Raw genomic sequence first — 13,012 nt, forward strand, 5'->3', positions numbered from 1 at the left:
AAGTAGCACGTATCCCCCCCCCTCAAGATGGCTTTATTCCCCGGACGACTGTTGACCCATGAAGTACATAACCCCTGTTGCTTTCAAGTTCTACGTAACCCGCTAATACAGAACTTCTGTTCTTTGCAAGAGACCTCTAATATCCCCTAAGACTATGTAACTCATTAAAAAGTACCTCCTCTTATTACACCTCATGGTGACTGAATTCGTGGCTTGTAAATGGTCCAAATCGGGCCAAAACGTCGTTATAAGCTTCTCTCTCCCATGTGCAGATTGTGTATGAAGTCGCCCAAGTAAACACTTGACAAGCAACGCCCCTCGAGATAGTTTTGTGATTCCTCCTTCATAATTATGACTTAATCATCAATGATTACTCATCAATATAATTATTGAAGATGACAAGGTGCCCTCAACCCCCAGTCCCCTCCCCCGCCCCCCGAGGCTGGCAGGCGGAGACGATCCCTATCAAGCCTGGCGAGATAGGATCGGGCGGCAACCTTCTTCCCGTATTATGCATGCTTTTGATCCATATAATCACGTTTGTTGGCCAGCTTTCCTGCAATATAAAATGTTGATAGAGCAGGGTAAGAGGGCGGGAAGGAGGGGTGAGAGGGCGCGCGGAAGGAGGAGAAAGGGGTGAAGGAGGATGGGAGTGGAGATAGGTAGAGGTGGTGAGGTAAAGGAGGACCTGGGTGGAAGGAATGGGGTGAACGAAAAGAGGAAGGAACAAGGTAGAAGGAAGATGGACGAAAGAATGAGGTTTAGGGAAGTAGGCTGGAAGGAGATGGAGGGGAAGATGGAGGTGGATAGATGGACAAGGGGATGGATACAACAACTGTATCGGCCGCTCGCTGCCCGGGAAGGCCGCCGCCATCTTAGCAAAACGCCTCAAAAAAATAGCTACTCTCAGAAAATTCGCCGACATCCTAACATTAATAGCAATCTATTAATGACACGTATTTCTCACGTTTTGCTTTTAATGAGTTAATTGCCGGCGTGATTAATGACTTACTATTCTTGCGTAAAGTTACGCTCATCGCGTTTTTAATTATACTGATAATAGAAAAAATAAGTGAATGAAGCTGTAATAACGTGAGCAACGTCAACTACGTCATTATACGTCACTGTTGAACAACGTCTTAAGACTAACAATCACTAGCCAACTAGGATTGTATCTTGTTTTCATATATAAGGATTATATTTAGTGATCACATTTTGATATAATCATATATATAACGCTCATATATTTTCATATATAATGATTATACATATTTTTTGTGATAATATGACCATTATATTTTGTGATTATACTTCAAGATCATACTTTGATATTATATTTTATTATGATTCTTTTCATCGAGATTAATCTTCATTGTGAATACATTTTGTTACATTTTACGAAGAATGGATTAATAATATATCTGTTGCAGTAACGGCACATTGTTTGCAACACAGCTCATTACAGGAAAACTTTGCTAATTTGATAATTAAATTTTAAAGATGATATTTTAGTACATAATTATATCCGTGAGGAAGAGCCGAACCCACAGGGGCCATAGAGTGCCTGGATAATGAGGGTAAACAGGCTTGATCAAAAGAACGGGGAGAGGGTAGCCTCAATTTCCTGGAACAAGAGCCTCTCACCAACATGGATGTACCCAGTTTGAAGGAACGAGCATCAACAAATCGTATATGGGCGTGATTGCCCATATCTGGCTCGTCCATGAGTCGAGGCTGTTTTCACAGAAAGCTGCACTTATTTGTGTATATACACACAACTGCACCTATGTCTGTGTATATACACAAAACTGCACCTATGTCTGTGTATATACACAAAACTGCATGTGTCTATAGTTATAATATATATATATATATATATATATATATATATATATATATATATATATATATATATATATATATATATATATATATATGCAATAAGATCACAGTAAACAGGTGATTTCAGAATATGCAAAACAACCACTCTGAAAGAATAGAGAAATTCCAAGCGCTTTCGTGACTACTCACCTTATCATAGTTCCTTGATAATGTGAGTAGTCACGAAAGCGCTTGGAATTTCTCTATTCTTTCAGAGTGGTTGTTTTTCAATATATATATATATATATATACCGATAATTGGTAGTCAGTGTATATACAGAGAAAACTGCATGTGTGCATATAAACAGAAAACTGCATGTATGTGTATATACACAGAAAACTGCCCAGGTGTCTTTATACACAGCTCAAATTATGTTTTTATGAATTAAAGTATTTTTCTTACACTAGTGTACAGGTGAATCACATACACTCAACAATCTTTACAGCTAAAACACACTCCATAAGTCTTGCCCTCTCTCTGCTGCCTGAGTGTAGACAAGGTTACATTTCCTCTTAATAACATAACCTACTATGCCATTGCCAGTAATATTACAAACAGGGAAGGCTAATGGCCAACAGAACCCTCTCACTTACTTGCAAAGACAGCTCGTATACTGTGCTCTTGTTGATATGCGTTTACCATTGAACATAGGTGGGTCCCGCGGGTACGTTGTGGCCAGCCTCGCCGGCTTAGCCAACCACAGCCCCATCACGCCAATCTCAACCTTAAGGCGAGCTACAACACCGTTTATCGAGGAAGGTTACATGCAAGACTATTTGTGACTTTACTGCCCATCTATCTTTAAATGATATGTATATTGCTGCTTTCATGTGGAGATGATCCATTTAACGGAGGTAATAAACTTTAGACTTGGCCCTATTTTGCCGAATAATTGGTCGGTTAATTGAAATTGGCCAGTTAAAGCACAACTTGCATATGTATGAGATTTACGACCAGCAGATTGCCTTGTGGCAACATCTACTGTTCCTCTGGCTCTCGATTCATGTTTGATCAACATTGATAAACTCTGAAAGTCATGTTTAGGAAGGCTTGGCCACCAGGACTCGCAATGCAGTAATTTGTTTAACATATTGGTACCAAAAATACAGTTTCCCCCTGTAAGAGGGTGATAATGGACAGTGTAAATATTTGACATTCTACCGTTGAGTGGACATGTACATACACAGTAGCCAGCGATTAAACGCAACCCAATTAAATTTAATAAAACAATTACAGTATTCGGCGAGGGTAATAAGTCGCGTACATTTGTCTTTATACTGATAAGCAAAATTAGTATTTCTCCTCTCATGTGAAATTTCATTATTTCGTTAAAAGCTACAAAAACTGTCTGGCTGAACGAAACTTTTAAGTACTTGTCTTACAGTTCACAAAGAAAGTTGAAACAATGACGGAAGAGAAACACGAGCCTAGGCACAACCTGACGTCAAACACACTAAGTCACCCAGAGTAACACTGTCAAACACTTGCTCTGTACACTTGGAATGCCTAAGAAATATGAAATATAACCTTCATCAAGGATAGCAGTGGAAAGAAGAATCGGCAGACAACTAATACAAAACAGTATAGCGAGTTTTGCTGAGCCTGGTAACGTTAACATCAGCCTCTCCACTCCACAGAATATTTACCCAGTACTTAGAAACACTGGTCTAAATTACACTTTCTGAGGACGTATGAAGCTTAGAATGCTGGTAGGAGAACACTGTTTTTACTAAATACATTTCATAATAATTTTAAAGTACGTTTGGTGTCTTGCAAAACGAACATTTAAACCTATACAAAGACTATTCCACTGATATGTAAGTTTTCACAGCGCTGGAGAACGTCGTGGACGTCAGTACAAAGTTTCTTTCCTGTAGCTATTGTACAATAAATATATGGACAAGGGGAAGCTTCCGGCTACAGCCATAATCACATAACAAGTGTCCTGAGTGAGAGAAATTGACAAACTTTACATTCTTTAAGTCTAAACGGTTCTTTTTTGACATGTATTAATTAAAGCGATATAAATATCTTCAGCAACCGGCAAGGAATATTACCAGGAAAATGTTTGTCATTAATTGTCTCTTATAAATCAGTGTGAGGGAAAAATTCATTAGATAGGAGTGGAAGTATGAATGTTGGGTGTAGTTTGTTGGGTAGTATGCTTGTTGTTAGGTGTGTGCATCGTTACTGCTCCCCCCCCCTCCTACACCCGGTGGGAGATGACGGGTGTCCCTCCCACCAGTTGACAGTCACTTGACTTTCGGCTCCCATCAAGTCTAAGTATTCAATCCACTCGTGTTTAATGTGTTTTGGTTGATTTGGTAAATAAGATCTTCACTCCCGTTTAGGTTTTTATTTATTTCAACGTGACCTGATTGGACTTCCGTAGTGTAACTTAATCATTTTTAGTCTCCCCATTTCTTTTGAAGACAGTATGCCTATCATGTGATTTCTCGAGTGGTTTGTAACCTTTTTTTCTTTATTTTAGCGTGGACTGTCTACTCGGGTCATCTTACATCGGCGAGATAAGAAGGGCAGCTTAGATCTTTCCCAGATCTGAAAATTAATCTGGCATGTGTACCTAAACTGGTCCCCTTCCACTCATAGCTGACAGGCAACTATACACCATCCTACAGCCATTCTCCAGTTATCACCCCACCCAAGTTTCATGGTGGTTCACGACTGGCGACTCTACTGCTTGTGATTTTCAGAGGATCCCAGTATCTCGATTCTTCAGGAACACTGCAGCAGGCCTTCTGGCCCATGTGAGGCAGCTTAGACCAATGGCCCACCCAGTCAGGTCACCTCCACTTAAGGAAGGAGCACGGCATCTGACCCAGTAGCACCAGCTAGTCAGGTCCAACTCACGCCCACCCACCCACACCCACTCATGTATTTAACCTATTTCTAAAACTACACAACGTCTTAGCTTCTATGACGGTACTCGGGAGTTTGTTCCACTCATCCACAACTCTTATTACCAAACCAGTGCTTTCCTATATCATTCCTGAATCTGAACTTTTCCAGCTTAAAACCATTGCTGCGAGTCCTGTCTAGGCTAGATATTTTTAGCACACTATTTACATCCCCTTTATTCATTCCTGTTTTCCATTTATACACCTCAATCATATCCCCCCTAATTCTACACCTTTCTAGAGAGTGCAGATTCAGGGTCCTCAGTCTATCCTCATAGGGAAGATTTCTGATAAATGGGATCAACTTTGTCATCCTCCTCTGTACGTTTTCCAGAGCATTTATATCCATTCTGTAATACAGTGACCAGAACTGCGCAACATAATCCAAATGAGTCCTAATCAAAGATATATAGAGTTGAAGAACAACTTTAGGATTTCTATTATTTATGCTTCTTGATATGAAGCCAAGGATTCTGTTAGCTTTATTGTGAACACTTATGCACTGTTGTCTTGGTTTTAGATTACTGCTAACCAGAACTCCTAAATCCTTATTGCAATCAGTAATATTAAGAGTTACATTATTTAGTTTATATGTGGCATGGTTATTATCCTTTCCAACATTTAGAACTTTGCATTTGTCTATATTAAACTGCATCTGCCACTTCTCCGACAACAGCATCAGTCTATTCAAATCTTTCTGGAGTGCTCTAATGTCCTCATTAGAATGAATTGGACGGCCTATTTTGGTGTCATCAGCAAATTTGCTTATGTCGCTAATTATTCCCTCATCTATGCCGTTTATGTAAATTGTGAACAACAACGGGCCCAACACTGACACCTGTGGAACACCGCTTGTGACGTGTCCCCATTCTGATTTCTCCCCATTTATGCAAACTCTCTGCTGCCTATTTGTCAACCATGCCTCTATCCAGGAAAAAATTTCTCCTCCTATTCCGTGTGCCTTAAGTTTCCTCGATAGCCTCTGATGTGGAACTCTATCGAAAGCCTTACTGAAGTCCATATACACAATATATTCAATACCACGATCTACCTCCTAGTAAATTCGTAAGACAGGAACGCCCCTTTGTAAAACAATGTTGAGATTCATTAATCAATTCATGCCTTTCAAGATGACTATGAATTGCCTCGGCAATTATTGATTCCATAAATTTTCCCACTATGGAGGTAAGGCTTACTGGTCTATAGTTCTTAGCTAAGGACCTGTCACCTGCCTTGTAAATAGGTATTACATTTGCCTATAAATCACACCCAAAATTAACTTTTCAAGACCCTCGAGAAACTGTAGCCAAACAGACTCCGTGTCTTACCTTGATAAGCAGGGGAGTCAGTGGTACCTTTAATCTCACTAACCACTGAAGTACACTCGTCCTGGAGAACAGAGAATCGATTTCCTACCTTTACATATTCTCTATTAACCTTCCTTATCATCCTTCTTCCTGAATTGTGAACCACTTGCCACTTAAAGTGGCTGCCACTCGTGTTGGAGTGTCTCTTCTTCAAGTGTTACAACAGTCACGTCCACCTGTGACCCCCCCCCCCTCATCAACAACGGCTCAGTGTCCCAAACCCAGTGTCCCAAACCAAGAGTCAGAGCTACGTTCCCAGAACATCGGTACATTTATATCAATTATTGTCCACATATTAGCTTTGAGTCACGAATTATATATTCAAACAATCGCAGACTATGCAAGACAAGCCACGGGAGGTGGATATCTTTACCTCAAGTACATGTATATATACATACATTTCATTTTTCATTCTTTGCTTCAGGTAGGATTAATTGTTTAAATGCTATATTCTATACCAGTTCTACATATTAATAAAATTGTTTGATTTTTCTAGCTTTTAATTTCCATAAGGAGGAATCTGCCATATCAAATACTCTTTGAAGGTCTGACAGGGATGCTGAACCTTCACAATCAGTGTTATAAAGTAATGAGTGAATTTTATTCTACCCATCGCCTCATCACACGAATTTTTCCTAGTAACCATTGTAGGTAGATCGTATAACCAGAGCAGTCGATGTATTTATATCTTAAATTATATCTGAGAAGGATACGTAAGCCTGCGGGCAGCAACAGCCTGGTTTATCAGACGATTAAGGCAAGTAACTGGTCAGGCCTCAGGTTGTTGGGAGAAAACACACACACACACACACACACACACACACACACACACACACACACACACACACACACACACACACACACACACACAGTGAAGAGGCGGGGTCAGGAGCCGAGTCTCGACCCCTGCAACCACAATTAGGTGAGTACACACACACACACACACACACACACACACACACACACACACACACACACACAATCCTCCGTGCTGGGCATGGTGATATCTTGCGACATTTTAACAGAAATTATTTTAATCAAAGAAAGCGCTAAACTTAGCGGAGAAATAAACAGCTCAGTGTAGCAGCTACATGTACTTGTGACCAGTTTCGAGGGTTTTTCTTTTCTCGCAGCCCAACCTGAAACAAAACTTCTTGATGACCACCAGGCTGTTAGTGCTAACAGTCCGCAGTCCCACGCAACAGGATGTTATCCGGCGGCTTCTTGAAATCTTGAAATCTAGTCTTCCTTTCAGCAGTATTCCTAATAACTGCTGGAAACTTGCTTTAATCTTGGACTATAAAAAATATTTAACATCTAAAATAACAAATGCATCATATGAAGTACTCACTTGTTAGGCTCATTGGGATCCTTCTTCTTCTTGCTCTTCTTGGAAACCTTGGGTTTCTTTCCTCTGGCTGGGCCTTCTACACTCTCTGATGACGGCCTCTTACCCCGACCCATCTGTCAACAACATACAATAATTAATAAACATAACATTTAATTAAATGTCAATACTCTCGATAACTTCTAACATTAGCTTTTGCTAATACAAACTTGGAAGAAGTTTAATTAACGTCATAAAAAATTAGAAGTAAATTCAGACTGAGACAATATGGTTCACGTCCACAACGCCTTCCTCTGCCGTCATGGAGACTTTAACTAGTGCCTATTGTTCCGAGGTCTACTCTTTGAGGCTGGTCTTCTGTGCAGAATTAAGACACTGAGACTTCAGAGAAAATACAGGATGTTGGGTTTTTAGGTTTAAAGCTTTTCTACTGTCGTGTTTCTATAAGACAGCAATCCGCTTGTAAACAAGAATTTAATCCAAGAATAGGATTTTAAGGCATATACTGTATATACATCCATCAATGTGTATAACCTGTATACACAAAATGATATTCGTATACACCACCTAATAGACGTTTCACCTGTTATACAGCTGTTCTGACATAACATCCTAGTTCCGCTAATTGAGATAAGTTATTTTAAATTACAAACGAACATCAACAAGGTGGTCCATTGAGCAAAGGAAATAACATATACAACGGTTACGGCTGCTTTGACAGGAAAGAATTTACGAACTCAAAAAGAAAAACGGATACAAAGAGCTGGCAGACTATCTCACAGAACGAAAAGAACATGGAAAAGATGTAGGAGTAATAATGTCATATGACGTATCGTTTAACGAACACTAATAAGCAAATAAAGCAAAGGCCAGAAAAAAAAATGACAGGGTCGATAAAGAGAATCCACACCATTGAGGATATTATTCAAATTAGGCTGCTCTCCCGTCTCGAATATTGTTGCATGCTCACAGTATCTTTCAAGGAAGGAGAGATATATTAGCTGGAAAAGGTACAGAGATCGTTTACTGTATAAGTAAATCATCTAAACTACTGGGAACGAATGAAATTATTTAGTATACTGATGAAGTCTGCTACGCAGACGAAATGTTTCGTCTTATTTGTCATGGAAGTTCCACGAGGGCCAGTTTTTAAATGTGTACACCACAATAACAATTTACCAGAGAGATGCGGGAGGGTGGATTGAATAAATTCACTAAAAAGTAGGGGTAACAGAGGCACAATTGGAGAATATTGTATCAACATCCATGGACAGATTCTTCAGTCTCCGAACCAGAAGATATCAGAAATATTGTCAAAACAAAGGTAGACGTTTTCAAGATGAAAGTAAACCTCTATCTCTGGCAAGTACCAGATCAGAGCCAGGCTGTGATGGCTATGTAGGCCTGCAGGTCGCGGTTGACAACACAACAATGAAACTTGGCCTCAGTCAGTCTGGGCTACGAAGATGGAACACTTAGAAATCACATATTGGGATATTTTTCATTAGACTAGGTTTTGTAGTTCAAATTATGTTAGGTTAATCTAGGATAAGTAAATGCAATGTAACCTAACAACAAGGGCGAACAATGAAAATGTTCTCTGGCGGTAACACCAGATGGATTCTTTATAAATGAATCCTCATTACGATGATGAGCACTACCACACACCATTAGGCGTATAAAAATTTATTTATTATATATATATATATATATATATATATATATATATATATATATATATATATATATATATATATATATATATATATATAGGGAGGTACCACCTCTAGAACTGTTATAGGGACCCTCATCCTCAGAGAAAAGAATAAACTTGCTTCAGAGAAAACTCAAGGTTCTCCCTGAAACTGTTTGAGAATTTTCTCCTACCACCCCCTATATTTTATATATATTTTATTTAAAGACAAAATACATTGACAAAACATTCACAAAAATACGATAGAAAGTAAAGCAACATAGGTAACTCAGAGCTACATCTCGAATACTTCGTCCAGCTCCCCGGCTGTGGGCCGCATGCCCAGAATGCTGCAGGCATTTCCTCTCTGGATCGCAACACTGAGTCTCTGAAAGAGGAAGCTGGTCGCCCTGTGGTCCTTGGTTTCTATGATGAGCTTTTCACCCAGCTCTATTAGGAACTTTAGAGCACACTTGCCCCATGCTCCAAGGGTCTCCGACCCTATTGGGATGAAGTTATAGCAAGGGAGAAGGTCTTCATATTTGCGGATCTTCTGGGTCTCCCTGTGGCTGGCAGCTCCACCCCCTTCCACTACGGAGTATGGCAAGTAGGTGTCTGCCAATGTGGCGACACATGTGTAGTCCCAGGCAATCTGCTTTCCATCCTTCCAAGGTAGCATAGTGGCTCCATCAGGACGCTTTTGACTTCCATCAGACCTCTGCACTTGGGGTTCCCGTTGAGCTGGGCAACGGGCTGTGGCGAGGCTTCTCTTTATGATGTCATTGACCTCCTCATGCCTGGTATACTTCCCTTCTGCTGTGTGACACACGAGACCATGAAGTCCGAATTGATCAGCTGTCGCCCTGCCGCAAATACACCTATGTTCGGTGAGGATGGGGGCGACTAGGCGAAGAGCAACACCAATCCGAATGGCCTGTGGGTCTAGTCGAGTGCCCAAGGAGGAATTGGGAACAGCTAACAGGAAATCTCCTGAGTGTGGTGCCTTCACTGCCAGGAGACGAGCTTTGTCCTTTCCTGAGGCATTGGAGAGCATTGTGTTGGCGATTTTTTCCATGATCGGTTTGTCCCAGTGGGACTGTTTGTGTTCTTTGGGAGGAGCTGGTCTACTGGAGGAGTCTGTAAGGGTGTCCCACCGAATCGCTGCTTCAGTAAACCTGGGGTCTTGAGCTCCTACCACGTCTCTCAAGCGTTCGGGCACTATCTTCTTGACTAATGCACTGGAAGCCAAACACGAAGACAGAAAAGCAGGTAAAGCAACATGCGTTGCTTTGCGCACCCCTATACCTCCCAGTCATACTGGGAGGGTTGCCTGATCCCATTGCTGATCCTCTAGTGACAGGTTCAGTGCCTTCTTAAGGGTTGACCTCAGGTGTGCGTCATATTCGTGGAGTGTTGGGTTGTCAAAAGAGGGTGCACACCTCAGGAAGTAAGTGAGTCTTGGAATAGTAAGGCACCTTGTGAGGAGATACAGAGCATCATGGGCATCAAGATTGCTTATTCTCTCCTCCATTCTCATCAGGTCATTCAATTTGTCCTTGAGGACTGTGTCGATGGCCTGGTGACCCAGCGGTGCTCCCAGGAGGGTACCGTTGGACGGAGTGGTAGTAGAGACTTCTGGGAGGATTCTTCACACAGCATTGATTATTTCCTGGTTCGCTGTGATGATTTCACACTTGGAGGGATTGAGGATGAGTCCCAAGTGTGTTTTCATCAGCTGTAGGTCCCCTACCAGGGACTCATCAGTACCTGCCAGAGTGCCATCATCCAGGTACCAGATGTTGAGCTCGCTGCGTAGGCTGGAAGTTAGTTCTCTTACTGCCAAGCAGAAGAGAAGTGGAGCTAGTGGGTCACCCTGCTGAACACCTTCTGATGAGAGAATTTCATGTTCTCCAAACAAAAGAATTGAGGGGTTACTGTAGCCGGCTGAAATGAAGGGAAAAAGACTGGGGAAGTGATCCCGAACAGCTGACAAGACAGCATCTCTCTTTACTATATTAAAGGCATTTCTAAAATCAAGTTTGACTACGGCCTTGTCTTCTGGTAGGTCCCTGATGTAGGCCCTTGCCGCATGAGCTGCAGCTTCACTGCCTTGAGGGACCCCAAAGCCCAGTTGGTGTGGCTGGAGTAAACTGGCAGCTTCTAGGCGAATGTTTCTTACTGCTGCTTTGGCAAAGAGACGGCGAAGAGTGTTTCCAACCGCAATATATATATATATATATATATATATATATATATATATATATATATATATATATATATATATATATATGTTGTGCCGAATAGGCAGAACTTGCGATCTTGGCTTAAATAGCAACGCTCATCTTGCCATATAGGACAAGTGAAAATTTGTGTATGCAATAATTTCGCCAAAATCATTCTGAACCTAACGAAAAAAATATATTTCATTGTGTTTGTTTAGTATTAAATTATTGTAAACAAATCTAAAATATATTTAGTTGGGTTAGGCTAAAATAAATTGCTCTTGTTATAATAAGGTTAGGTAAGTTTTCTACGATTCTTTTGTTGCAAAATTAAATTTTTTTACATTAACATTAATGAAAAAAATATATCTTTAAACGTATAAGAGAAAATTATAGAAAGGACTTAATTTTAAATGAGTTCTTGCTAATTGACCAGTTTTACATATTCGGCACGACATATATATAATTATATATATACAATATATATATAATTTATATATATAATTATATATATACAATATATATATAATTTATATATATATATATATATATATATATATATATATATATATATATATATATATATATATATATATATATATATATATATATATATATATATATATATATATATATATATATATATATATATAATTACATATATATAATGGGATGCTTGAATGTGCGTAGATGTAGTGCGGATGACAAGAAACAGATGATTGCTGATGTTACGAATGAAAAGAAGTTGGATGCCCTGGCCCTAAGCGAAACAAAGCTGAAGGGGGTAGGGGAGTTTCGGTGGGGGGAAATAAATGGGATTAAATCTGGAGTATCTGAGAGAGTTAGAGCAAAGGAAGGGGTAGCAGTAATGTTGAAGGATCAGTTATGGAAGGAGAAAAGAGAATATGAATGTGTAAATTCAAGAATTATGTGGATTAAAGTAAAGGTTGGATGCGAAAAGTGGGTCATAATAAGTGTGTATGCACCTGGAGAAGAGAGGAATGTAGAGAGAGAGATTTTGGGAGATGTTAAGTGAATGTATAGGAGCCTTTGAACCAAGTGAGAGAGTAATTGTGTTAGGGGACCTGAATGCTAAAGTAGGAGAAACTTTTAGAGAGGGTGTGGTAGGTAAGTTTGGGGTGCCAGATGTAAATGAAAATGGGAGCCCTGTGATTGAACTTTGTATAGAAAGGGGTTTAGTTATAGGTAATACATATTTTAAGAAAAAAGAGGATAAATAAGTATACAAGACATAATGTAGGGCGAAATGACAGTAGTTTGTTGGATTATGTATTGGTAGATAAAAGACTGTTGAGTAGACTTCAGGATGTACATGCTTAAAGAGGGGCCACAGATATATCAGATCACTTTCTAGTTGTAGCTACACTGAGAGTAAAAGGTAGATGGGATACAAGGAGAATAGAAGCATCAGGGAAGAGAGAGGTGAAGGTTTATAAACTAAAAGAGGAGGCAGTTAGGGTAAGATATAAACAGCTACTGGAGGATAGATAGGCTAATGAGAGCATAGGCAATGGGGTCGAAGAGGTATGGGGTAGGTTTAAAAATGCAGTGTTAGAGTGTT

The 13,012-nt window shown here is 39.9% G+C and overlaps 1 protein-coding gene across 4 annotated transcripts in view; it reads right to left on the bottom strand.

The window, feature by feature from the left end:
* The window catches only part of LOC128689455 (TOX high mobility group box family member 3), a 474,930-nt gene that overhangs the window by 66,641 nt on the left and 395,277 nt on the right, over positions 1 to 13,012 (bottom strand). For all 4 annotated transcript variants that reach the window (XM_053777775.2, XM_070086354.1, XM_053777776.2 and 1 more), the window contains exon 6: positions 7,519 to 7,631. In XM_053777775.2, coding sequence (XP_053633750.1) covers positions 7,519 to 7,631 — 113 coding nt within the window. The remainder of the gene's footprint in view (positions 1 to 7,518; positions 7,632 to 13,012) is intronic.

The sequence above is a fragment of the Cherax quadricarinatus genome, chromosome 18, assembly GCF_038502225.1.
Source record: "Cherax quadricarinatus isolate ZL_2023a chromosome 18, ASM3850222v1, whole genome shotgun sequence".
NCBI lineage: Eukaryota > Metazoa > Arthropoda > Malacostraca > Decapoda > Parastacidae > Cherax > Cherax quadricarinatus.